At 36.0% G+C, this 25,294-nt stretch overlaps 2 protein-coding genes across 2 annotated transcripts; one reads left to right on the top strand and one right to left on the bottom strand.

The window, feature by feature from the left end:
- Nucleotides 1–14,496: 14,496 nt before the first annotated feature.
- Nucleotides 14,497–16,748, top strand: LOC128231089 (myb/SANT-like DNA-binding domain-containing protein 4). The gene is made up of 2 exons (XM_052943509.1): nucleotides 14,497–14,691; nucleotides 15,894–16,748. Exons 1-2 carry the CDS (start codon nucleotides 14,497–14,499, stop codon nucleotides 16,746–16,748), a joined length of 1,050 nt encoding a protein of 349 aa, XP_052799469.1.
- Nucleotides 16,749–18,428: 1,680 nt separating this feature from the next.
- LOC128229825 (putative nuclease HARBI1) lies at nucleotides 18,429–25,294 on the bottom strand. The gene is made up of 2 exons (XM_052941650.1): nucleotides 24,984–25,294; nucleotides 18,429–19,809 (listed from the first exon to the last, which is right to left on the bottom strand). The coding sequence occupies exons 1-2, from the start codon at nucleotides 25,182–25,184 to the stop codon at nucleotides 19,339–19,341; spliced, it is 672 nt and encodes a 223-aa protein (XP_052797610.1). The 5' UTR covers nucleotides 25,185–25,294; the 3' UTR covers nucleotides 18,429–19,338.

The raw sequence follows: 25,294 nt of genomic DNA, 5'->3' as shown, positions 1-25,294 counted from the left end.
ACTGCCACTTAACAAATCTGTTGTTCCTTATTGGTCATCACTAGATTTTATCGCCGGTACACCGGCAACAGCCCCTCAATCTCCGTTAAGTGCCAGATCAGTCTGTTTTGGCTTGTCTATGTGTAACACAGCATCGCAAGTTATAAATCTTAACGGCATGCACGTTGCAGATGTCCACAGTACAGCGACAGTGCGCGTGCGTCTCTTTGCATTCGTTATGAACAACATCTTCGACTCGCTATTCCACTAAATATTGTGAGTTTGGTTTGTGGTCACCAAGCCGAACAAGTGGGTTTTCTCCGGGTTCTCCGGTTCCCCCCACAACACAAGACCACACTCTCGCGTAAAATCGTGCCAACGAGAGTGATTAAGATAATGTTGTAATAACTTGTTTCACAATCGTTGTAAAATAAATATGTTTAAACTAAACTAAATATTGTCAGCCGTCACGGGCTCGGTCAATTTTCTGTTTAATACTACATGAGTGAACACATGGAACATGTTTTATGGCTGCAGTGTTGATCAGATTATAATGTTATACTATAACTTATGACATGCAATTAATGTGTGTGTAACGATAATGATTAAAGGCCTAACCCTAAGTTTACCCTTCTATAAGTGACCCCCCACCCCCAACAAAAAAAAATCTGTGTACAGTACACAACCTCTGTGTATTGATCAGTTTGATCAGTTTTGAAGCGAAACCATGGACCTATAAACCTGGTTTATAGGTCCGTGGCGAAACACATGTTGTTTTAAAAGCACATTACTGGTTACAAGATTGTAACTGTGTATTTAATAGCTGAAAATGCAAACATTTTAAATGATTGGTGAGTACTAAAAGATTTACTGTGAATTGCTGTGATTTACTATCGTATCATAAGGAAGAAATACCGTGTATTCTGCACCTTTCTTTCAAATCAAACTTGGTATCCTTAGAACCATTGTTTTTGACATTTTTTCATCATTTTCGGTATATTTAAACAATTGTATTAAGTTTGGTAAATCTTACTGGTAGTAAGAGTGCACTTACTTAGTCGCAAATCATAAGTAGATAACTTAAATCTATTTATTGATAACTGGTAACACAAATCTTGAAAAGGTAACAGGTGGAAGTTCTGGCCCCGGGCACTTTCAAGTCTGTTTTTAGATAGCTATATAATCATTGCGAATATTAAGTGGTTAACACGAAACAATTCGCAAACGTTATCAACGTAACACTTTTTTTCTTAGATGATTATTTTTGCATTTTATACCTTAATTGTTTCAAAAGTTAGCTGCAAGAGCAAGGGAGACAATATAGCAAGATTTGCTGACCTTGCTGAAAAGTAATCTTTACATAGCTATCAGATTTGAATAAATGTATTTCTTATGTAATTATGTAGGACGTTTGTGAGACCCCGAAGCGAGGCCAGGTTTGACCCAGTAACAAAGTCACAATATTTGCCGCCTTTTCTTCGAGATCAAAGTCATAATTATCAGCTATTAACAAGATGTGTTTCTTATATCAGTGTATTAGGGTGGGGCCAGTTTTGACTCCGGGCCACGATTTGAACAAACTTGATGGAGAATCACTTTATGATGGTACACACAAAATATCAAGGGACTTCACCGAACGGGTCTCAGACAAGTATATTTTCAAAGATCTCCCTATATATGTATGTAATAAATTTGTGATCTCCGGGGCGGGGCCAATTTTGACCCAAACCGGGGGCATTATCTGAACAAACTTAGTAGAGAACCACTAGACAATGTAACTCACCAAATATCTAAGCCCTTGGCCTCATGTTTTTGTAAAGAAGATTTCTGAAGTTTTTCCTTTTGGTTGCCGTGGCATCCAGAGTTACTTAAAATAGTTTGAAAGGGCACCACCCAAGGGACATCCCTATGAATTATCATCAAAGTTTTCCAAGCGGTTAAGGAGGAGTTTTTAAGCAATTGTTGTCGACTGACACCGAACGCCGGATATAGATCGATTGCAATTGTCTCATCTTAAGCACTTCGTTCCGAGGTGAGCTAATAAGGAAAAAGTGCAATGAGCAGTACATGAACAGTAACAGCATTTGCAATCAATCAAAAGTCAAAATTGAAACGAATGTCGTCAGTTTGGGAAACATTCCGCGTCAACCGATTCCTGGAGCAACCAAGGCAGGGTGAAGTACGCAACATCTTTGCAAAGTTTACCCTTTTCAAGGACTCAAAGGCGTGAATTGAACATTTGGCTTGGACAGGATGCCAAAATGTACTAACTGTTTCCACCGGATAAACGTCGCAGGCTGGTTCTCATGATGAAGGATGCCAGGAAAGAGAGCGGGCATGGATTACGTATGACACCCTGTACATAGACAGCATGCAGGTTCGGCTGTAGGGTACGTTGGGTTGAACTATCCATCCTCTGGTGGAACTTACATGGACTCACGAGGGAGAAGAAGGAGAGTCTTGCATTTGTTTTAGAAAAACCTGATAATTGTTGTCTATACGAGTCATGGTGTAATCCTACTAGTAATATAGAGCTAAATGGTTATAAATCACTTAATTTTATCATATTTAGCTCTTCTGGCCAAAGTAATGTGTACGTCGTATGTGCGTGCGTGCGTGCGTCCGTGCGTGCGTCTGTAAACAATTATTTGTGAACACAATACAGTCTTCAGTTTTGGTTGTTTCTCAATAAAAAAATGTACAGTATTTAGATATCCATAAGAGCTTGGTTCTTTTCAAAAACCAGCCACATCCGCCCATGCATGCCTAGATTATGGGCCTTAAAAGTTAAAAAAAAATGCTATTTTTAGCTAACCTATTTTTAGCAAAGTCTAAATGAGCGAAGTCTATTTTAAGCCAAGTTTACAGGTAAAGTCAAGTCTAGGATTAAAGGGAGACAACTTGCTTTTGGGTTCTGCAGTTGATTTTGTGAATAACTCTACCTTGTTCTTGTTGAAAGGCCAAAGGACATTTGTTTAGCTCTATTGGCCAAAGTGTCTGTCGTTCGCGCATTCATCTAAACAAAATTGGTTGTGATTTTTTGTTTAAATTATGCCCCTGGGGTCACTACTGGCCACGCCCCAGGCATCACGGGTTTGGTATACTTAAATTGGGAAATGTTTGAAAATATGTTTGTGTGTTCGCGCATCCATCTAAGCACATTTGCTTGTGAATGTTTGTTCAAATTATGCCCCTGGGGTCATTACTGGCCATCCACCGGGGTTCACAGGTTTGGTATACTTAAATTGGGAATGTTTGAAAATCTTTTTGCCTAAACCAGCTATGCAGACACTTGCTATTTTGAATAAGGCATAATTTAGTGGTCCGCTACTATGGTTGTTCAAATTATGCCCCTTGGGTCAAAACTGGCACTGCCCCGGGGGTCACAAGTTTCCTCGAGACTTATTTAAGAAATATTTTCAAAATCATCGTGTTTCAATTACAAGGCTCATACCTTGATATTTGTTGTGGAGCATCATATGATGACCGTCTAGCAAAACAGTTGAAATTTTGCCCCTGGGACCAAAGCTGGCCCCACCCCTTTTGACCTTCTTTTTTATTTTTAAAGCTATACAGCAATGATATTTGGATCATGCGTACAATTTTGAAAACGAGCATCAATGTTGTCCTCGGATGACCTTTTTGACTTTGACCTTTTGACCAACTTTTTTTATTTTTAAAGCTACAAAAATGAAATTTTGACCATGAGTACAGTTTTGAAAGCATTTTTTTTTTTGTCAGATGACCTTTACTTGGCACATATTAAAATAGTTCATGCAACTAATCTGCTTACAACACTTTCTGTCCTGAGATGTTAAAAGTGCAGCGTTTTCAGGTAACCCAAACACAAAACGTGAACTATATGCTTGTTGCCTTTATTTGACAACATTTGAAAACGATCCTTTATTATACGATTGCCTTGGTTGTGTAATTGTTTGTGGTGGTTTGAACAGAATGATTGGAAAAACGCTATTCATAATAAATATAACGATTACACTGATAGTCGTGATTACGAATTTGATTGCACAATTATCTAACATAGCTATAAACGGAGTTTACAACTGAATATCCGACGGCCAATAACAGCGAATAAGGGACAAATTGTTATGATTTATCATTCATAAAAAAAGAATTGCATACCTGGAATTTCTGACTTAATTATATGGATGAGTTTAGATATTATCATCTCTATTTATTTTATCATATATATATTTACTTTTTCTATTGTATAAACTAATATAAACACATCTATTTGAAGGTACAATTGATGCAAGCGTAAGACGTTCAAAATAGTAATAATTAAGAAGTCTTCATTTAATCAGGTTTTGATGTTTTAAACCCTCAACAGGTGTGAATATTGTTTTGCTATAGAACAAATCATTCTAATAAGGATGACTTAGATCATGTTGATTTTATCTTATTCTCAGTATTCTTATTCGGCATATCTTCACCTTTTGATATTAAAAGTAACGGGGTAAGTGGACATCTGATCCGATATGGTTTCCTTAGCCCCGTATATCTCCCATATCGGGTCACCTACTAGCCAAGTAACGTATGTATCACGTCGACAACCTGTTTGAACTGTACAAGACGCCAACACTATCTGGGAAATGTTGTCATTTATTCATCTGAATCAGAAAAGCCGCCATTTTGGTATTATACAAAGATTAGTGACCCAATATGGCACAATATGGGGTAACCGCGTCCTGGCCCAAGGGCGTTACGCTGTTCGTGTTCGAGGGTGATAAATATTCATACATCTATTAAAAACGTTGCAATCTAATAAAAACTTTACGCGTTTGATTTCGAATATGACGAACTTATTTAAGGAATCAATTGCGGGGTTGATGTTATTATCGGGATATGAACGCAATTGTGCTGGTTAAAGTGGTGCTCCCCGATAATGACATCAAACCCGCAATTGATTCCTTAAATTTACACCAACAGTTAATTATTCCATTGAAGAATTGTTAAAATAATATTCTGAGTTAGACTTGCACCACAACTACAAAATTTTCCATCAGCATACTATGATTAAACACCAGTGGGTTGATATAAATAGTGTTTATATACATGTACTACCAATCTGCATGAAAAGTACTTAATTAACCCCACAGCCAAGGACTGTCATTTTCGTCCTCGGTCAGTACCTAAATATGGAACAGTATCTACTTTTTATGTATCTTTTTAAAATGATTGCTACATGTTTTGTTTTAGTAAAATAATAATCCAGCTTGTTTTTTGTCGTTTTTGTCTGTACAATTTGACGATTTATGTAAAACAAATACAGACTATCCCAGTATGCTGTGCTTGTGGCAAGCATGAAGTCATTCCCCGCGTTCCATGTTCACTCATCCTCATCGGAATTGGGATATTGGCAAGAAGAAAAATGAAAATATGAAGTTCTCCAAAACTTACATATTTTATTGAAAATTGACAGAAAGTTTGCAATTTATCTTGGACATGAAAAGAACAATAAAGTTGTAGTGACCGAAAAGAAACAGTACCGTTTTTTTTTGGAGTCCCGAATGTATCCTTAACATTATAAACAATAATTTAGTAAAACGGTTTTGAATTGTTTAATAAAACATATAAACTATCTCGAAGTAAACACAACCATATCTTAACATATTAGTATGAACAGGCTAACAAATATTTCATTTCATATGCATATTTTTCATTGTGAAATTAAATAACATAACGCATTTGTAGAGTGGTATTAGCTGTCCATAGGATCACTAGGTTAGACTTGAATATTGCTGAGATATACCATTTAGAATATCTGTACTTGGGTTTATCTGAAGATGAATGAAGTTGTGTTCTAGTAATGTCTGTTGACACGTTAATATTGTAATAGTATGGTTGTCATTTGTCCGAAATGCATGTCCGAAATTTATGTAACTCATAAATCAATATACCTGTTTGAAGTAAGTAGATGGAATTTCCACTGCTGCATCACATTATTATAATCCTTAGTAATTTTATGAAATGTCTAGCAAATGCTTTCTCCATAACTCTACCAGATTAACTCGTAGTTTTGAGTGCCAGCATTGAGTCAACGCTGTGCACTTGTCAAACTTGTCCGCCATTTGCATTTTGTAGGTTATGTACAGCGTAGTAAATTATTCAAATCAGTAAATCGAGTCATTTCTAACATTTAAATGTGATGTTATATTGTATTTATGTATGATTTATTGTATTGTTTTAAATTCATATTAATATGCTGTGTGTTATTTAAGGTATCACCCCAGATCTCTAATGCTGGGGAGCACTATTTTAATATTGTTCTTGCGGAATGCTGGTGTAATGCTGGGCTCACTTTTCTTATAAGCATCACTGTTTTACTTCAAAGAAGTTAATGCTGCATAGTATTGTTAAAGAGTATATGTTAATTTCTCTACTTCAAGACCTTATATTCACCTTTTAAGTGAATATTATATTATTTATGTTTCATACAAAATATGAGCCGCATTACTCAGCCAGCGTTGCTGGTGAAAATACCCAATTCTGATTGGTTGCCAGCAACGCCAGCATCAGCAACCACTATATAAGGCGATGAATTTTTGCGATGGAGTTAGTTGTCAGTAGTCACTCGTCTGTAGTCAGTCATCAGAGTAACCTACACTTAACTAAACCAGCCATGAAAAAGAGCTTTGCTGGTAATTTCTAATATAAAATTCTAACTACATTTAATACCTTAATTAACTACATACATACCTACAAAAATACTACTAGCATACTTAAACAATTGAAATACAAAATTGACTACTGGTTCCATTGCTGACTCATGTAATAAGTAATTGACTAGAGAACGTGAATAAATTAATAGAAATCCTGACAAATCTTGAGTTTCAATCTTGAATGATTAGAAGTTTGAACCGCCCGGCTTACAATATACTTATATTGGTACGAAGCTTTCAAATCATTGTAAACATGTAATTTGTATCGAACATTACGTTCTATTGATTTAAGCTGTGTGGTAACAAATGTTCTGGAATTTAGAATTAAAACTGTGTCCCTATAAGTTTAATTTTAACATTATTTTGTAGTAAGATATTTTGCCAGTAATTCATTTATAATAAGAATGATGAAACCTAATTTTATCAATATATTTTGACCTAACAGTAATAAAACATTAAATATGCATTTATTATCTGTTTCTTAGCTCAATACCAATATGGAAGGCGGGCCAATTTTAAACAAATACACCATATATCTTAACCATTAAAATATAATAGTTATCTATTGGTGCATTGTAAAATCATAATTTTCAAAATTTTCTCTCAAGTTTTTACATACAGTTCAGGGTTGACCGGAACACAACAACCTTGGTTTCTGAGCGTGCTGGCTGTTTTGTACACAAGCAACTGCTTCTTGATATATAAATGCAGACAGTGAAACGTGTTTTGGTCGATCGGACAAAATGTCGCGAAGGAGACTTGACTTTCAGGGTTTTATCACTGTGTGGGATGGGACACCGGATATAGCTCAAAAAGTGATAAGTAAACAGACAATTATGCAGTTGTTTTAATTTACCAGAGGTAAGATATTGCTATGTTAACGCATATTTACCGTATCCACAAATGAAGTAAGTGTTTGAACTAATAGCTGAATGCTAAGTTTGGCCTATGGTATACTTTAAAGTGCTTACGATTTAGCAGACCTCGTAAAAGGTTTCTTCAAATCTGAGATGATCACCTCAAAACTTACTGAATTTCGACAAGTATTGTTATTTTTAGGAAATATATCAAATAAATAAAAAATCTGAATCGAAGGATTTCACAATAATAAGCTCAACTATTTTTATTGTAAGAAATGGCAATGTATGTTTTAAACTGTTAAAGATATGCCCTTAGAAATGTTCATGTTTATGAAAGGAAACGATTGTGTAGATTTTGAAGATAATCCGTAAGAACTCTGGCTTGCTTCTCTATCCCGTTACGTTTTTTACGCTGTCGGCTTTGCCCGGCTGGGCTTGACTATTATCATCTATTTAATAACTTCAATATTTTTCTCTCAAAACATTCGGGTTGTCTTCCCACTTCTTGTTTGTGTTGCAGACGTTCCTTTCAAGTTTTTGAGGCTGTTGTTTTGTTTAAACCTGTAGTATTGCAGAGGGTAGAATTACATCGATATTTACGCATTATCTGGCCGGCTAGTATCATGTTCCGACCACCTACTGTTCCTTTGTTTCGCTCTTTTCTCGTTTCACTAAGCTGATCAGCGACAATCTTTCCAAATACTAATTCTTTTCTCACTTTATCTTTCTGTACCTCTGTGAGTACGGCATTTTTGATAAAAGATTCCGTTTTGCTTCTGTATGTTTTTGGAGAGCTTTGGAGAATCTTATTCACCCTTTGTCGCCTTCTTTGTTCTGTTTTCACCTTTCTAAAAAAGTTAATATTGGCATGCTTCAGTCGTAATACCATATCATTGGTACCTTTAAGTTCGTTAGCAAGCTTTATTCTTGGTCCTGCTGATCTTTTCGGAAATTGCATTGCCACTACCAAATTGTCGTTGCTTTCACATTAACACTTGCATAACCACTTGTGTCCAACGATTCATTTTGAACGTTTATACGGTATTGCCTTCGTGTATTAAGTGTTTCTTGGGTTCACAGCATCTTCTTACAGCCTCTTGACAATTCCGTCGCCAATCAGCTTTTTCAGAATCACATAGAGGTGTGTCGACACAAAGGTTATCATTGAAAACTGTCATAGAGGAGTATATAGATATTCGCAATTAAAAGGTCTAAAAGTAAATTTTGATAAAACAAAGTTAGTTTGGATTGGAACACTATATACTCTGCCAGCTCCATTAAAACAAAATTTAAATTGTCATGGGGTGATACAAGATTTAAATTACTTGGTGTACATTTTGATGTAGATCTTAATAAAATGGGTGAACTTTGATGAGAAACTGTTAAAAGTAAAAAAAATAGCATAAAATATTGGAAAAGAAGAAAACTAACACTTATAGGGAGACTAACTGTCGTAAAGTCTGTTTTATTACCACTATTTACACATTTATTTATTAGTCTACCCAATCCATCAAATGTTTTTATGAAACAACTAAATGATTTATTCTCTGAGTTTGTTTGGGATGGAAAACCTAAAATAATAGTACAGAATTTGCAAAAGACTATACTTAGGGTGGTATACATATGATAGATGTTGCAAGTTATATACGTATAGATTAAAGATAAAATGGCTAAAAAACTATATGGTACATAGTGATAGTAAATGTTTCAAAGTGATGGCTAGCTTATTTGATGTGGATAAGATGTTTGAGTGTGGAAAATTGTTTTGTGAACATACATTTTAATGTACTAAAATCTGCAAAAGTTTCATATATAAAGAAAAAGAACATTGTCTTAAGAGACAGTGATTTTTCTTTTTGTAGTAATCCATGTATAAATTGTTATTTATATCCTATTTTGGTAAAACAAGACCTTAAAAGTTTTGTTTTTTTGACAAAACATTTATCAAAAACACTGATATCCCAACTTGTCCACAAAAATGGATATTGTTATATGAAAATACCAATATAAAATGGAAAGTTGCATATAGTTATGTATTCGATTGCACAAGAAACTCTTACATTCAATGTCTACAAACCAGAATAGTTCACAGAATACTACCGACAAAATCGTTGCTTTATAAAATGAAATTAGTTAATGATAATCTATGTTCTTTTTGTGGACGCTGCGAGGAAACTTTGCTTCATCTTTTTTGGGATTGTAATAAAATACAGCCTGTGCTACAACATATTTTACAAAAAAATAATTCCACTAATCCGAATATTGCCATAGATAGTATGTTTGTTTTGCTAGGGTCTGGTAATTATAATTTCAGTTTTGACTTATTGTTCCTTGAATTCAAAAGATTCACTTTTCTCTGTAAAAGAAAAAAAAACATAGTTCCAACAGTATCAGGGTTTAATAATAGCCTTAGACTGGCTCTGAACATTTATAACAACACAAAACTATCAGATAAAGGAAAGTTAAATTGGACAGTTGTAGAATGGGTGTGGGTGTGGGTGTGTGGGTGTTTTGTGTGTGTGTGTGTGTGTGTGTGTGGGTGGGTGTGTGTGTGGGGGGGTGTTTTTGTGTTGGTGTGTGTGTGGGGGGGGGGGGGGGGGGGGGGTGCGCGTGTGTGTGTGTGTGTGTGGGTGTTTTTGTGTTGTTGTTTTTTTTGGTTTTTTAATTATCATTTTCTTTTCTTTTTTCCTCTTCATTGTAATCAAGAATACTTCTTCGGCGTTTAAAACGCTACGATATAGAACGACTTATTATTTAGTGATATTTACTAAAATCATAAATCACTCAACATAAGATCATCAACTTTGAAATTGTTAAAAATATATAGTTGTTTTGTCTATTCTTTGAACTGTAAACTGTACATTTATATCTTTAAGGACTATAAAATAGACCCATTTTTTTATTACTTGAAATGTATAACTACAATTTATAGCAAGTGTTTACGTGTACATGTTACTTTGCTTGATCTGTATATACTTTGTACTTACTGTTTGAAGCAAGTGTTTACGTGTACATGTTACTTTGCTTGATCTGTATATATTTTGTACTTACTGTTTGAAGCAAGTGTTTACGTGTACATGTTACTTTTGCTTGATCTGTATATATTTTGTACTTACTGTTTGAAGCAAGTGTTTACGTGTACATGTTACTTTGCTTGATCTGTATATATTTTGTACTTACTGTTTGAAGCAAGTGTTTACGTGTACATGTTACTTTGCTTGATCTGTATATACTTTGTACTTACTGTTTGAAGCAAGTGTTTACGTGTACATGCTACTTTGCTTGATCTGTATATATTTTGTACTTACTGTTAGAAGCAAGTGTTTACGTGTACATGCTACTTTTACTTGATCTGTATATATTTTGTACTTACTGTTTGAAGCAAGTGTTTACGTGTACATGTTACTTTTGCTTGATCTGTATATATTTTGTACTTACTGTTTGAAGCAAGTGTTTACGTGTACATGTTACTTTGCTTGATCTGTATATACTTTGTACTTACTGTTTGAAGCAAGTGTTTACGTGTACATGTTACTTTTACTTGATCTGTATATATTTTGTACTTACTGTTTGAAGCAAGTGTTTACGTGTACATGTTACTTTTGCTTGATCTGTATATATTTTGTACTTACTGTTTGAAGCAAGTGTTTACGTGTACATGTTACTTTGCTTGATCTGTATATATTTTGTACTTACTGTTTGAAGCAAGTGTTCACGTGTACATGCTACTTTTGCTTGATCTGTATATATTTTGTACTTACTGTTTGAAGCAAGTGTTTACGTGTACATGCTACTTTTGCTTGATCTGTATATACTTTGTACTTACTGTTTGAAGCAAGTGTTTACGTGTACATGTTACTTTTACTTGATCTGTATATATTTTGTACTTACTGTTTGAAGCAAGTGTTTACGTGTACATGTTACTTTTGCTTGATCTGTATATATTTTGTACTTACTGTTTGAAGCAAGTGTTTACGTGTACATGTTACTTTGCTTGATCTGTATATACTTTGTACTTACTGTTTGAAGCAAGTGTTTACGTGTACATGTTACTTTTACTTGATCTGTATATATTTTGTACTTACTGTTTGAAGCAAGTGTTTACGTGTACATGTTACTTTTGCTTGATCTGTATATATTTTGTACTTACTGTTTGAAGCAAGTGTTTACGTGTACATGTTACTTTGCTTGATCTGTATATATTTTGTACTTACTGTTTGAAGCAAGTGTTTACGTGTACATGCTACTTTTACTTGATCTGTATATATTTTGTACTTACTGTTTGAAGCAAGTGTTTACGTGTACATGCTACTTTTACTTGATCTGTATATATTTTGTACTTACTGTTTGAAGCAAGTGTTTACGTGTACATGCTACTTTTGCTTGATCTGTATATATTTTGTACTTACTGTTTGAAGCAAGTGTTTACGTGTACATGTTTCTTTGCTTGATCTGTATATACTTTGTACTTACTGTTTGAAGCAAGTGTTTACGTGTACATGTTACTTTTACTTGATCTGTATATATTTTGTACTTACTGTTTGAAGCAAGTGTTTACGTGTACATGCTACTTTTACTTGATCTGTATATATTTTGTACTTACTGTTTGAAGCAAGTGTTTACGTGTACATGTTACTTTTGCTTGATCTGTATATATTTTGTACTTACTGTTTGAAGCAAGTGTTTACGTGTACATGTTACTTTTGCTTGATCTGTATATATTTTGTACTTACTGTTTGAAGCAAGTGTTTACGTGTACATGTTACTTTTGCTTGATCTGTATATATTTTGTACTTACTGTTTGAAGCAAGTGTTTACGTGTACATGTTACTTTTGCTTGATCTGTATATATTTTGTACTAACTGTTTGAAGCAAGTGTTTACGTGTACATGTTACTTTTGCTTGATCTGTATATATTTTGTAATTACTGTTTGAAGCAAGTGTTTACGTGTACATGCTACTTTTTCTTGATCTGTATATATTTTGTACTTACTGTTTGAATCAAGTGTTTACGTGTACATGTTACTTTTGCTTGATCTGTATATATTTTGTACTTACTGTTTGAAGCAAGTGTTTACGTGTACATGTTACTTTTGCTTGATCTGTATATATTTTGTACTTACTGTTTGAAGCAAATGTTTACGTGTACATGCTACTTTTGCTTGATCTGTATATACTTTGTACTTACTGTTTGAAGCAAGTGTTTACGTGTACATGTTACTTTGCTTGATCTGTATATACTTTGTACTTACTGTTTGAAGCAAGTGTTTACGTGTACATGTAACTTTTGCTTGATCTGTATATACTTTGTACTTACTGTTTGAAGCAAGTGTTTACGTATACATGTTACTTTGCTTGATCTGTATATACTTTGTACTTACTGTTTGAAGCAAGTGTTTACGTATACATGTTACTTTTGCTTGACCTGTATATAGTTTGTACTTACTGTTTGAAGCAAGTGTTTACGTATACATGTTACTTTGCTTGATCTGTATATACTTTGTACTTACTGTTTGAAGCAAGTGTTTACGTGTACATGTTACTTTGCTTGATCTGTATATACTTTGTACTTACTGTTTGAAGCAAGTGTTTACGTGTACATGTTACTTTTGCTTGATCTGTATATACTTTGTACTTACTGTTTGAAGCAAGTGTTTACGTATACATGTTACTTTGCTTGATCTGTATATACTTTGTACTTACTGTTTGAAGCAAGTGTTTACGTGTACATGTTACTTTTGCTTGACCTGTATATAGTTTGTACTTACTGTTTGAAGCAAGTGTTTACGTGTACATGTTACTTTGCTTGATCTGTATATACTTTGTACTTACTGTTTGAAGCAAGTGTTTACGTGTACATGTTACTTTGCTTGATCTGTATATACTTTGTACTTACTGTTTGAAGCAAGTGTTTACGTGTACATGTTACTTTGCTTGATCTGTATATACTTTGTACTTACTGTTTGAAGCAAGTGTTTACGTGTACATGTTACTTTGCTTGATCTGTATATACTTTGTACTTACTGTTTGAAGCAAGTGTTTACGTGTACATGTTACTTTTGCTTGACCTGTATATAGTTTGTACTTACTGTTTGAAGCAAGTGTTTACGTGTACATGTTACTTTTGCTTGATCTGTATATACTTTGTACTTACTGTTTGAAGCAAGTGTTTACGTGTACATGTTACTTTTGCTTGACCTGTATATAGTTTGTACTTACTGTTTGAAGCAAGTGTTTACGTGTACATGTTACTTTGCTTGATCTGTATATACTTTGTCTTTGTACTTACTGTTTGAAGCAAGTGTTTACGTGTACATGTTACTTTGCTTGATCTGTATATATTTCGTACTTACTGTTTGAAGCAAGTGTTTACGTATACATGTTACTTTGCTTGATCTGTATATACTTTGTACTTACTGTTTGAAGCAAGTGTTTACGTGTACATGTTACTTTGCTTGATCTGTATATACTTTGTACTTACTGTTTGAAGCAAGTGTTTACGTATACATGTTACTTTTGCTTGATCTGTATATATTTTGTACTTAATGTTTGAATAAATGAAATGTCCATGAAAAAAAAATGAAAAAAAAAGGTTATTCTTCTTCTTACACGTTCCCTACGTAGGTATCATTCATTGTCCTTCTCTTTTACACTGACATTGAATATGAAAAACTTTGAAGAATAGTGCTAGCAGCATTTGAAATACTTACCGGAGTATCGTGTTCTTAGGAACTTGTATCTAAGACAAGTGCATATATAATTATATATTGATTAAACTCGTAAATATAACGGGTGTTCCATATTAAGGTACTGTTACGATTTTGGTGCTTACCCAGTACACACATTTCGATAAGTTAACATTACTAAAAGATACTGGGCTTGGCACTTTAAACATAAATGATATGTGAGGTTGCTTTGAAGCACTTAAGTCATACGATGACTTCCCATTCTCCGAGTGCTCGGAACTGAAGCGACGAATGGCGACGCGTAGAGCTGAAAAACTGTCGGTAAAACTTGCGAACGATATCCACGTTCTCGTATCTGTAATGGAGGGTGAGGATTTCTCCGCTATGAAGGACCTCATAAGTACCAGTAAACGCTCAGTGTCACAAACACCGTACAGAAAGCAGATAACGGACTCCGGAAGTGGACATTGCACGCATGCTGCTGAGGTAGCAATTTTAAAGGATACGCTTATTAGTTTACAGACTGAAGTCTTGAATTTAAAGCAGAATCTTTTCACGAACGATAAAAGACAATCGCATGAAACTAAGCTGGATAAACAAAATGTCGCCAACCTTAAGACTGGTGTGTTTAATAGGTGAAGTGCGCACGCTCATTGAGCCCCTAGAAGTAGGAAACAAAGCACTTGAACACCGACTTGATAGACTAGAACAGTTTATTGACAACGCTAGTGTGCTTGCTATCACAAAACTGCACGAGTCATTTTATGGAAATTACGAGGTATGGAAATAGTTTCGAGCATCTGCGATACTTAAATGATTTTGAATATATCTATTGATACATGATTGCAATGATACTTATATATTCATATTTTCTGTTTATGACTTTTCACAGAACAGCATGCTCGATCCTGAAGGGGTCCGCCGGTCTTTATATACAGTTAATTCTCAATCAATACAGAACCTATGCTTTGTGAATTTGCATATTACCAACCAAGTTAACATACGTACTATGAACGTACTTCCGTATATAACGGAATGTTATACTATCAATGCACATCCGCCGCCTACAGCGGACCGTTACACTAATCCGCCGCCTACAGCGGACCGTTACATATTTTTCTGGGGGATTTCAATGCTAAATACTGTAACAGCAATGTAAACCTTCATACTCGAGGTATGCAACTTACAAACTTTGTTAAGGATTGCAACCTTGTGTCGACTAACTGTACTCCTTTATGTGAAGGTTCAAAGTCTTCATTTGTTTCATATGATGGTCTATTTCATTCCGTTTTAGACTATATTTGTTTGCCATTTGAAATATTTGACTGTGTTGCAAATTGTGATATTCTTGATGAAGATCGCGTCACAGGCCGATATATGTAAAGTTATTGTTGATGATAATGTCTCAAATAATTTTACAAATATTAATTGGAACAAAGTTAAGGCTGCAGATGTAGCCCGCCTGTACGGAAATTTGCTTATGAATGACACAGACCTGGGGTGAGCATCTCGACACTATCGTTAGTTAAGCGTTAACGAATGCGTTAACGACTGTTGTAAGGTTGGTTTACTAGAGACTTGCGCGGGTATCTCGAAAGCGTTCTTTAGGCAATCGTTCGTTCCTCACTGGTTAGTTATTAACGATTGACCTGTGTAATCGTTTTCCGCGCTTTTTGTGTGTTTATGAGTCAAAACAACGAAAACCGAGGTATTCAACAGACGAATTACAATTGTTAGCACAAGAGGTAAATAAACATATTCTCTTTGGTAAATTCAGTGATGTATTGTCAATGGAGAAAAAGCAAAAGACATGGTCAGAAATGACCATGCGTATAAACGCTGTCTCACAGACTGTACGAACGGCGGATGATCTTAGAAAAAAATGGAATGACTGGTCTAGTGTTACCAAAGGAAAGGCAGCAAAACGTAAGCAATCACCCAATAAGACTGGTAGCGGGCAGCCGGATACGAAACCATTGACTGAAATAGAGGAACTCGTAGTTTCCATTCTAGGAGAGACTGCCGTTAGTGGATTTAAAGGTGGAATAGATACGGCTCGTGTTGCTGAAGAAGAAGACTTTTCCGGGGGCGAAGGCGAGTGCGATTCATCCCCATATAATAAGGCTAAACCGGAACATGAATTCCCGACAGCATCCGGTCCGTCGTCCAGCGGCATGGACTTAGTTTGCAGGGAAGCCCCAAACTGTTTAGACAATATTGAGTGTGCTTCTAAACCAATGAAAACGGTTCCCCTAAAAAAGAGAAAACTTGCTGCTGCTGAATCAGTTGCAAGTTCTTATGAAAATGATGTCATTTCAATTGAGAGGGAAAAACTTAATATTGAAACTGCCAGACTAGAAATTGAAGAAAAACGACTGGATATTGAACAGCAGCGACTGCAGATCGAGCAGCAACGACTTCAAGTTGAGTCAGACATTTTAAACACTTTACTTAGTCAAAGGAGATATTCTGACCAAACTGCTTCTCAACTTCCGGGACAGTATCCGGGGCTAGGTAACGCTGGGACATTGTTCAGAATATAGCGACAGTAGAAGAATGTAGGTATACTTCTAACATAAAGGACAGAAACATATATACGTGTTTAATGTGATGAAGAGCTATACATGTATACGTAATGACGACAGACCTTTCCAAAATTATATGTATATATTCAACGTGTATGGCTTACATAAGCTGTATATTGTTTCCGAGTGTAACCAGCTACTTGTGAACAACGCTCATATACGATTTAATGGAATCAGCAAATTTTAAGTAATTATATACACGCTTTATAAGTGAGTGTGGAAGTTCAAGCGCATTAAATATTAATGTAATTTTGTATATTTTCAGAACGACATATTGCTGGAATTGGTATTTCGCTATTTGTCCGTTGACGAAATTATGTTAACGGTGCCCTGCGTCTGCAAAGCATGGAGACGTGTGGTTGAGTCTGGATTAATTTGGTGGCATTTCCGCTATGCAAGCCTGACTTGCAAGTCTGTGACCAACTACGACTCAGCACTCATGAAGATGTCCAACCTGAGACGTCTTACTCTGAACTGTGATTTGATAGAAAACTTCGATGTTCATTCACATATGCAACATCTAAAGTCCCTCGAAATGTATGCAGGGAGACCCCACGATTTAAAAACATTAGCGCATTGTGTAAAACGTTCCCTTACGTCTGTCTTCACTTTAATATGTCGGAGCCTTTATTTCACTACTGAAATCCAAACATTTCTAGCATATTTTCTCAGGAACGTAAAATCTTTGCAATTGTTTGGGTGTGAACCTCTAAAACCATGTGACTTTTTGTACATTAAGAAAAGGCTTCCACATATTACAGACGTACATGTGGAGATGAACACTACATAAATTGAAATTTGGGCAGAAATCTTTAACAAATATTATGGAACAATGCGATTCCACATCAACATGATTGGCATTATTCCAAGTAGAATGCTGCAGTACAACTGGTCACAATATCGAATGTAATGAACATTATAGTGAAAAGCTGTGATGACATTTTAACATTGTAAACTTAGAAATGCAATATAAAATCTGTTTTTGTATGTCAAAACACAATGCTATGTTTTATTTCATTTTGATTGATCTAAAGCAAGACAATATTATTTCGAATAACTTGGTAGGGCGTTGGCCCTTAACCTTAGCGGGATTGCGACTTAGGTTTAACAACGAAAAAATCCGCACTAATCCCAGTTCAATTCACAAAATCTTGGTTAAATAATCAACCCCCGGGTATACGCGACGGGTATGAGCTTTGATTTAGGTAACTTTCCTTCGACCTTGACCCAATACATAACCCCGCTTAATTAAAAAAGTGCCTTACCCCAAGAAGAGAAAGTGGTTTTTCGTCCTGACAAGATTAAAACAAATTTCTCAAATTTGGATCTCGTTCACCCTTATTTGTCCAACTTTACCAAATATGGTATCACAAACTTGGTTAAGGTATTAAAAGTTGTGCGTGGACAGGGGTTATCGATTAAAGGGAATGTCAATGTCATGGCCATCGCCGACAACCACGGTACTTTCTTCCGTTACACTTCATACGAACCATGGGACATTTGACTGTCAAAATCTCGTTATATATATTTCCGTAATAAACGTAACAGTGCAGTGCGTATTAATATCTATATAATCAATACATGTACTGTCTAAGTACATTTATAACAAAATCTCCTTTCAATCCACAAAATCTCAGAAAAGTATAACCATAAGTAAAGCATGAATGGACATATTTCCTTGTGAGTTTTTCTAAACACTTCAGGAACAGAACGGAAACAGAACATAACATGTTTTGTTCTAGTTTTACAGAGCAATACAGTTCCACATTGAAATAACAATATTTCTTACTGCAACTGTAATCATTAATGGGACGTTCCCCGCCACACAGTGACATATATCTATAAACTTGCTTAATGTACATTAAACCATGGTTGTGATCATCAAAACGCCAATTTCATAGCAAACATTTATGATTGTAGACGTTACGAGTACATGTTCTAGATTAAATTAGCGTGAAAACGTCTCGCGAATAAGGTTATTGCGTGTCTGTCTACCATCTTCGTTATTGTTCTTTTCCCCATCATTTCCGTCGTTGTCATCGCCATTGTTGTCATTATCATTGTCGTCAACACGGTCATCATTGTCATCGATGAAAGGCAGATTTCTCGAAACACAAATGTTGTGAAGAACCGCCATCGCAGATAAATCTTGGCACACTTGACTGGCGTGTACGTCATGTACCCACCGGACTTGTGGAAACATCGGAATCTCATTTTCCAAATCCCGAAAGTACGTTCAATCACACACCGTGTACGTTTGTGAGCGACGTTTTATCTTCGTTCAGCCTCTGTGTTTGCAGTAGGTAATGGTGTTAGGAGGTATTTCCTCAACAGGTACGCACTATCGCCCAAAAGCCATGCATTCTGTAAATCCAATTCTTCGTACACATCATACGTACACATTCACAGCTATTCCATATGAAAGAGTCATGTGTTGACTCTGGCCAACGAACAACTATATTTATGAATAAATTGTCAGCACTACATATACCCTGACCATTTATTGCATGAAATCCCTTTCTAGACAGTCACATACAAATGTTCATCTTCAGTCGGAGACATACGTGCCATCAACGGCACCAATTACATTGGGAAAGCCGCTTATATCATGAAATAGTTGCTTCGTTCTTTTAAGTTCTGCACGTGTAGTTGGAAATTTTATTTGCCGGGGCACTTGTCTCGTTAGGGCTTTAGATACCGCGTGAATGCTTCTTGAAACCGAGCGAATAGATATCCCATGCCCATCCGCGAGTACTGACTGGAAACTTCCGGTAGCGTAATATCGCAATGCAACAAGTACCTGCAGGCAAACCGGAAGTGACTGACTGCGACTTGTTGGCCTTACTAGATGTTGTTGAGTTTGTGCACATATTTCAAGAATTGCATCTCTGTCCAACCGATATTTCTTAATAATTTCATGATCGTTCATTACGTCGAGGGGATTCATTCTATCTCTAAATACCATTGGAATATTATGACGCCTTCTGTTACCGTCACCTCCCAGAAATACAAGTGCCATCTGAAAAGAGAAGAAATTCTAATATAACTGATTTAACCATAAAGTATTAAGTAAGGAGTTTGATGTTGTCTGCGACCGAAATAATAATAGTTATCATCATCATCATCATCATCATCATCATCATCATCATCATCGTCGTCGTCGTTGTCTTCATCATCAGCATAAATTAATAAATGGTTCAATGTTATTAATTTACCTCAAGGATTAAAATTCCATCCACGATATTAAATAGTGACAGCTTACATTTAGCTTTTGTTATATTTATGTAACAACACCTTTTCCTGCGTTTGTTTAAGGAAACGTGATGAAAAGCGTGCTTGATTTTGTTACATGATGATGGTAACGAGAGCTCTAGGACACCCTCCAGGCAGTCGTTAAATAATGGGCAAGTTAACGATTATTCGTTAATAACGAACGCTTCGAGATAACGGTGTAAACCCTAACGAAAGGTTTACGATAGTCGTTATGCTAACGAGAGCTACGAGATACTTACCCCTGGTCCCATTAAAATCGGTGAGCCTAGATCGTATAGAGATTGAGAATGCATATGACTTGATAAAAAACCTGTATTTCTGAATTTTCCACAACATGTTTGCCACAAAGAAAATTTGCAAATTTTTTGAAACCATACTGGGATGATAATCTGAAAACCGCGCATAAAAATCTAAAATTCTTGAAAAATGTGTGGTGTGCGGACGGACGGCCATATAAACTATAAAAATACTGAACGTGAATTTAGACGACTGCATAGAAATAGCGTTAACCAGTACTTAATTAAGCTTGATCAGGAATTAGATCGGAAGACCGAGGTAAATTCGAAAGATTTTTGGAGCCTTGTGAAGAGGCGGAGAAGCTCTACGAAGAATCTTGTGGGGGCGGGGCTGAACTTTGACGGTGCCTTTTTTAGGGACCCAAGCGTCATGACTGGCAAGTGGGCTGAATACATTTAGGACTTATACACACCGGTGACAGACGGACGATTCGATGATACTTGGAAATAGATTGTTGAATCAAGTGTACATGACATTAATGAAAGTACAACCTGATCTCTTAGCAACAGTTTCAATGGAGTGTGTTGCTACAGCCATAGGCGACGCCCCTACGGGTAAGGCTGCTGGTGACGATCGAATTCAATTTGAAATGCGCAAAAGCATTATTGTCACCGATTCTTGCAAACTTATTTACGCAGATGTTAAGCCAAGGCTACATACCTCCATCAATGAAACGCGGTATTATAATAACATTGCATAAAGTGTGTAACAAAAGAAAAGACAATCCAGACAATTACAGGGCCATCACACTAATATCAACGATCACGTATTATTGACGCGCACCCGTGACAACATTTTGAGAAATATTAATAAACAACAGGGACGGTCTGGGGTGTAATATGACATCATTTATCATCAGAGAGAGTATTTTCTTTGCACATGAACATGGCTCCAAAGTGTACGTGGCATTTCTCGACTGTCGGAAAAGCATTTGATAAGGTGTGGCCTCCGGTACAAACTATCCACAGAATGCTCGCTGGATCCTACTTCGCTCCTAGCATTTGCTAAAATGTATTCGTGCGTGTCAAGCTGCGTTAGATATGGCCCCTACACCTCCGACTGTTTTCAAGTATGCCAGGGAAATCGACAGGGCGGGAAAGGTTCCCCGATTCTCTATCTCCTCTATATAAACCAGCTTTTCAGTCTACTAGAGAATAGTGGCTACGGCATTTGGTTTTTTTCAATAACACACTTAGCTCCCCAACGGTGGTCCATGACATGCTCCTCATCTTATACTTAGCAAATAGACTTCAAGCTATGTTGGACATTTGCAACGGATATTCAAAGCGCTGGCGATACGAATATAATGCTAATAAATGTTCTATCTTAGTTTTCGATGATAACGAAAACCATGACGATATACGCAGATTCAACCTTGGGAATGAAATTGTACACATCGCAAAAGAATATGTTCACCTTGGATTAAAGTGTGACTCTTTCCTTTCGTGTTCTGCGAATGTTCACGACGCTTGTGTAAAAATGCGGGACACCTTTTTAAACATATGCAATAGCGGGTTATACCCTTTGTAAACTCAACCCGTTGACATCGTTGACTATATCCCATTCCATTGTTATTCCAAAACGTCTGTATGGCTGTGGATTTTGGACAATGTCAACAACTGACTTATTAAAAATTGAAAAGTCCCATAGATTATGAATCAAAATAATTCAGGGTCTAAACAAATCTACAAATACAGACTTCGCATTAGGTGCACATGGTACTGTTTCTGCTGAAACATTAATAGACGTGAAGAAGCTCCAGTTCTTTGGGCAACTGTGTCGCTTGCCAAACAAATACATGGCTAGACATATTTTAACTACAGACTTGTGAGCTTTTACAATTTAGATAACCAGTCAATGGGGCTTGTGCCAGATATACATAGAATCTTAACAAAAATACAGACTTCAGGACATACTGTGGACTATGTCCACAACGGAAATTCTCCACCGAAATGCATGTGGAAGAAAATTATTGAACTCAAAGTTATTTATCCAACACGTAGACAGCAATTTCAACGATTGTTCACCAAGGATTACATACCTGCGCATCTACTAGGGGAAAATACTGCCTCAGAGCTGTGGAAGGCGGCGAGAAAAATCCCCGATTACTATCCCTGAATAGACATTTACTTCGCTCAATTGATACACTCGGGCAAACGTTCCCTCAATTATGTGACATATGCAATTATCGCCATGAAAATTACATCTTACATAAACTCTGCTTTTGTCCAAATTTGGTCGAACTTAGAGAAAAGCCATTGGACCAAATAATTATGCAAAAAGGATATCTACGTTTTATCGATCTGTCAGAGCAAACTTTGAAAAGCCAGTGCAAAAACATATTAGGTATAGCCACGGCTACATATGAAAATTGTGAAATGGAAAGTATATATGTTGCAATAATAATATATAAATTGCTCCAAGTGAAGCAGTTCTATTGCTATTATATTGTAAGTGTATAATTACCAATATTGTGGAACACGCCTTGGTTATCTAGGTGTTCGTTTTCGAGCTAGGTTAACTACAAAAGTGTGTGTGTTTTGCCTTATCACCCGTTTACAGATTAAATTCTTTTAATTAGTTTTTTTTATATTGTATAGGGTCTGTCAAATAATGCTATTCTTGATATGTTTAATAAATACATTATGTTTTAGACCTATACATTTTCTACACACTCAGTCTATTACTTATTGCATGCATTACATTAAAGCAGTTTTAATATGATTTTGGAAATATATCATTTTTAGCTCACCAGAGCACGAAGTGCTCAAGGTGATCTACTGTGATCGGTTTTTATCCGGCGTCCGTCCGGCAGTCCGTCAGTCAGTCCCCGTCAGTCCGTCCATCCGTCCGTCAACAATTGCTTAAAAAACATCTCCTCTGAACTACCAGTCCAAATTCAATGAAACTTTACAGGAAGCTTCCTTGGGGACCCTCTACAGATATATAACAAGGGGTCACGATTGATCAACAACAACAACAACCACAGCAACAACAACAACAAAATGGCTGACTTTCTGTTCTGCTTTAAAAAACATCTCCTCTGAAACAACCACTCCAAATTTAATGAAACTTTACAGGAAGCTTCCTTCGGTGACCCTCTACACAATTACAACAAGAATCACGATTGATGAACAACAACAACAGCATCAACAATTTGGCCGACTTTTTGTTTTGCTTTAAAAAACAACTCCTCTGAAACTATTAGTCCAAATTCAATGAAACTTTACAGGAAGCTTCCTTGGGTAACCTTCAACAAAAATACAACAAGGGGTCGCGATTCATCAACAGCAACAAAAATCTGGCCACCTTCCTATTTTGCTTTAAATAAAAAACATCTCCTCTAAAACTACCAGGCCAAATTCACTGATACATTACAGGAAGCTTCATTGCATGACCCTCTACAAAAATACAACAAGGCATCGTCATCAGTAAAGATATGTTTAAATTGCAACATTTGTATTAATACTTTATCACAGAGTTATGACCCTTTGCTTGGGTGAGCGTTTTAGGGCCATCATGGCCCTCTTGTTTTCTAATTAATTGAAAATATTAAAATTTGCTTAAGATGCTTAAAATTATACTTATATCATTCCTTTAAATACAGTACAGTTTCTTAATTTAGACCATTGTATTCTTGCTAAATGTCTAGTATACAATGATTTGAACTTTATTTTAAATATCATAATCGTTCATTTTTAATAATAAATACCATTAAACTTGTTATAATTACTTTCAATTTCTTTCTTATGTATAATCCTGGGCTGGTATTCATTAAACATCTTAAGCCATTTCCTAACCTAAGTCATTTTCTTAGGTTAGTATTTCACTGGTTATATGATTTGATAACTTAATAATATCTCATTAATTAAATGTACTACACGTTATATTATGTTAAAAACTTGTACCTGTAGTTTTTTTTCTTAATTTGACCATGAACATTTAAGCAAATCGACAAGTAAAATTAACAAATAACTTAAGATGTTTTATTAATACCAGCTTAGGTTTTATTATCATACCCCGTAGAAACTGGAAAAGAATAAAATTCCCTTTTAATTAAGCTTGTGTCACACTTAATTCGTAACTTAAAACATAAAACCTTAAGTTCATAATTGTTAGTATTACAGCACCTGGGATTTGTATGTATATTGGTCTTGTCCATAACTAGTAAATGCTACATACTATTTTGAAGTAGGATTAATTCTTTATTGGTCCTGTTTTACTACCTGCCAATAAAATGCGACAACTTTCCATTGATAAATTACCAACTTTAGGAACTTGTATTTATTACAAATATGTAAGCAAATTAAAAGTATTTTTATACATGAAAACTTCTGTGTAAAGCTGTATATTACATTGATTCCCTTTATAACGAAACTAGTGTGTGTGTGTGTGTGTGTTTTCACTGTACCCGGTGGTAAATTACCTCAATTTGTATTTCAATCATGTTGTTGAACACATTGTCTGTATGTGTTATAACATGTATGTTGTAACGATATATTACCGTGACAAAATAAAAAGTGTATGTGTGTGTGCGCGCATGCGTGTGCGTGCGTGTGGGCACGCGCACGTGTGTGTGTACGCGTTTGTATACGTGATAATATTAGTAAATATGAATTTTACCAATTTTGACATTTCAAGTGACAAGATCCACGGGAGTCGCCCCTGCACACCATCCAAGATGGATCCTCGGGAGTCGCCACTGCACACCATCCAAGCTGAATCCACGGGAGTCTCCCCTGCACACCAACCATGCTGGATCCTCAGGAGTCGCCCCTGCACACCAACCAAGCTGGATCCACGGCAGTCGCCCCTGCACACCATCCAAGCTGGATCCAAGGGAGGCGCCCCTTAACACCATCCAAGCTGGATCCAAGGGAGGCGCCCCTTAACACCATCCAAGCTGGATCCAAGGGAGGCGCCCCTTAACACCA

This window comes from Mya arenaria, chromosome 4 (genome assembly GCF_026914265.1).
Source record: "Mya arenaria isolate MELC-2E11 chromosome 4, ASM2691426v1".
Lineage (NCBI taxonomy): Eukaryota > Metazoa > Mollusca > Bivalvia > Myida > Myidae > Mya > Mya arenaria.
The sequence above is the reverse complement of the archived record's forward strand: the minus strand, read 5'-3'. Positions and strand labels throughout refer to the sequence as shown.

Coding starts and splice junctions, on each gene's coding strand:
- LOC128229825 (XM_052941650.1), bottom strand. CDS start 25,184: ATGGTGTGCAGGGGCGACTGCCGTGGATCCAGCTTGGTTGGTGTGCAG. Junction 19,810..24,983: donor CACTTGAAATGTCAAAATTG/GTAAAATTCATA, acceptor TTCTCTTTTCAG/ATGGCACTTGTATTTCTGGG.
- LOC128231089 (XM_052943509.1), top strand. CDS start 14,497: ATGGCGACGCGTAGAGCTGAAAAACTGTCGGTAAAACTTGCGAACGAT. Junction 14,692..15,893: donor ATTGCACGCATGCTGCTGAG/GTAGCAATTTTA, acceptor TGTGTTTATGAG/TCAAAACAACGAAAACCGAG.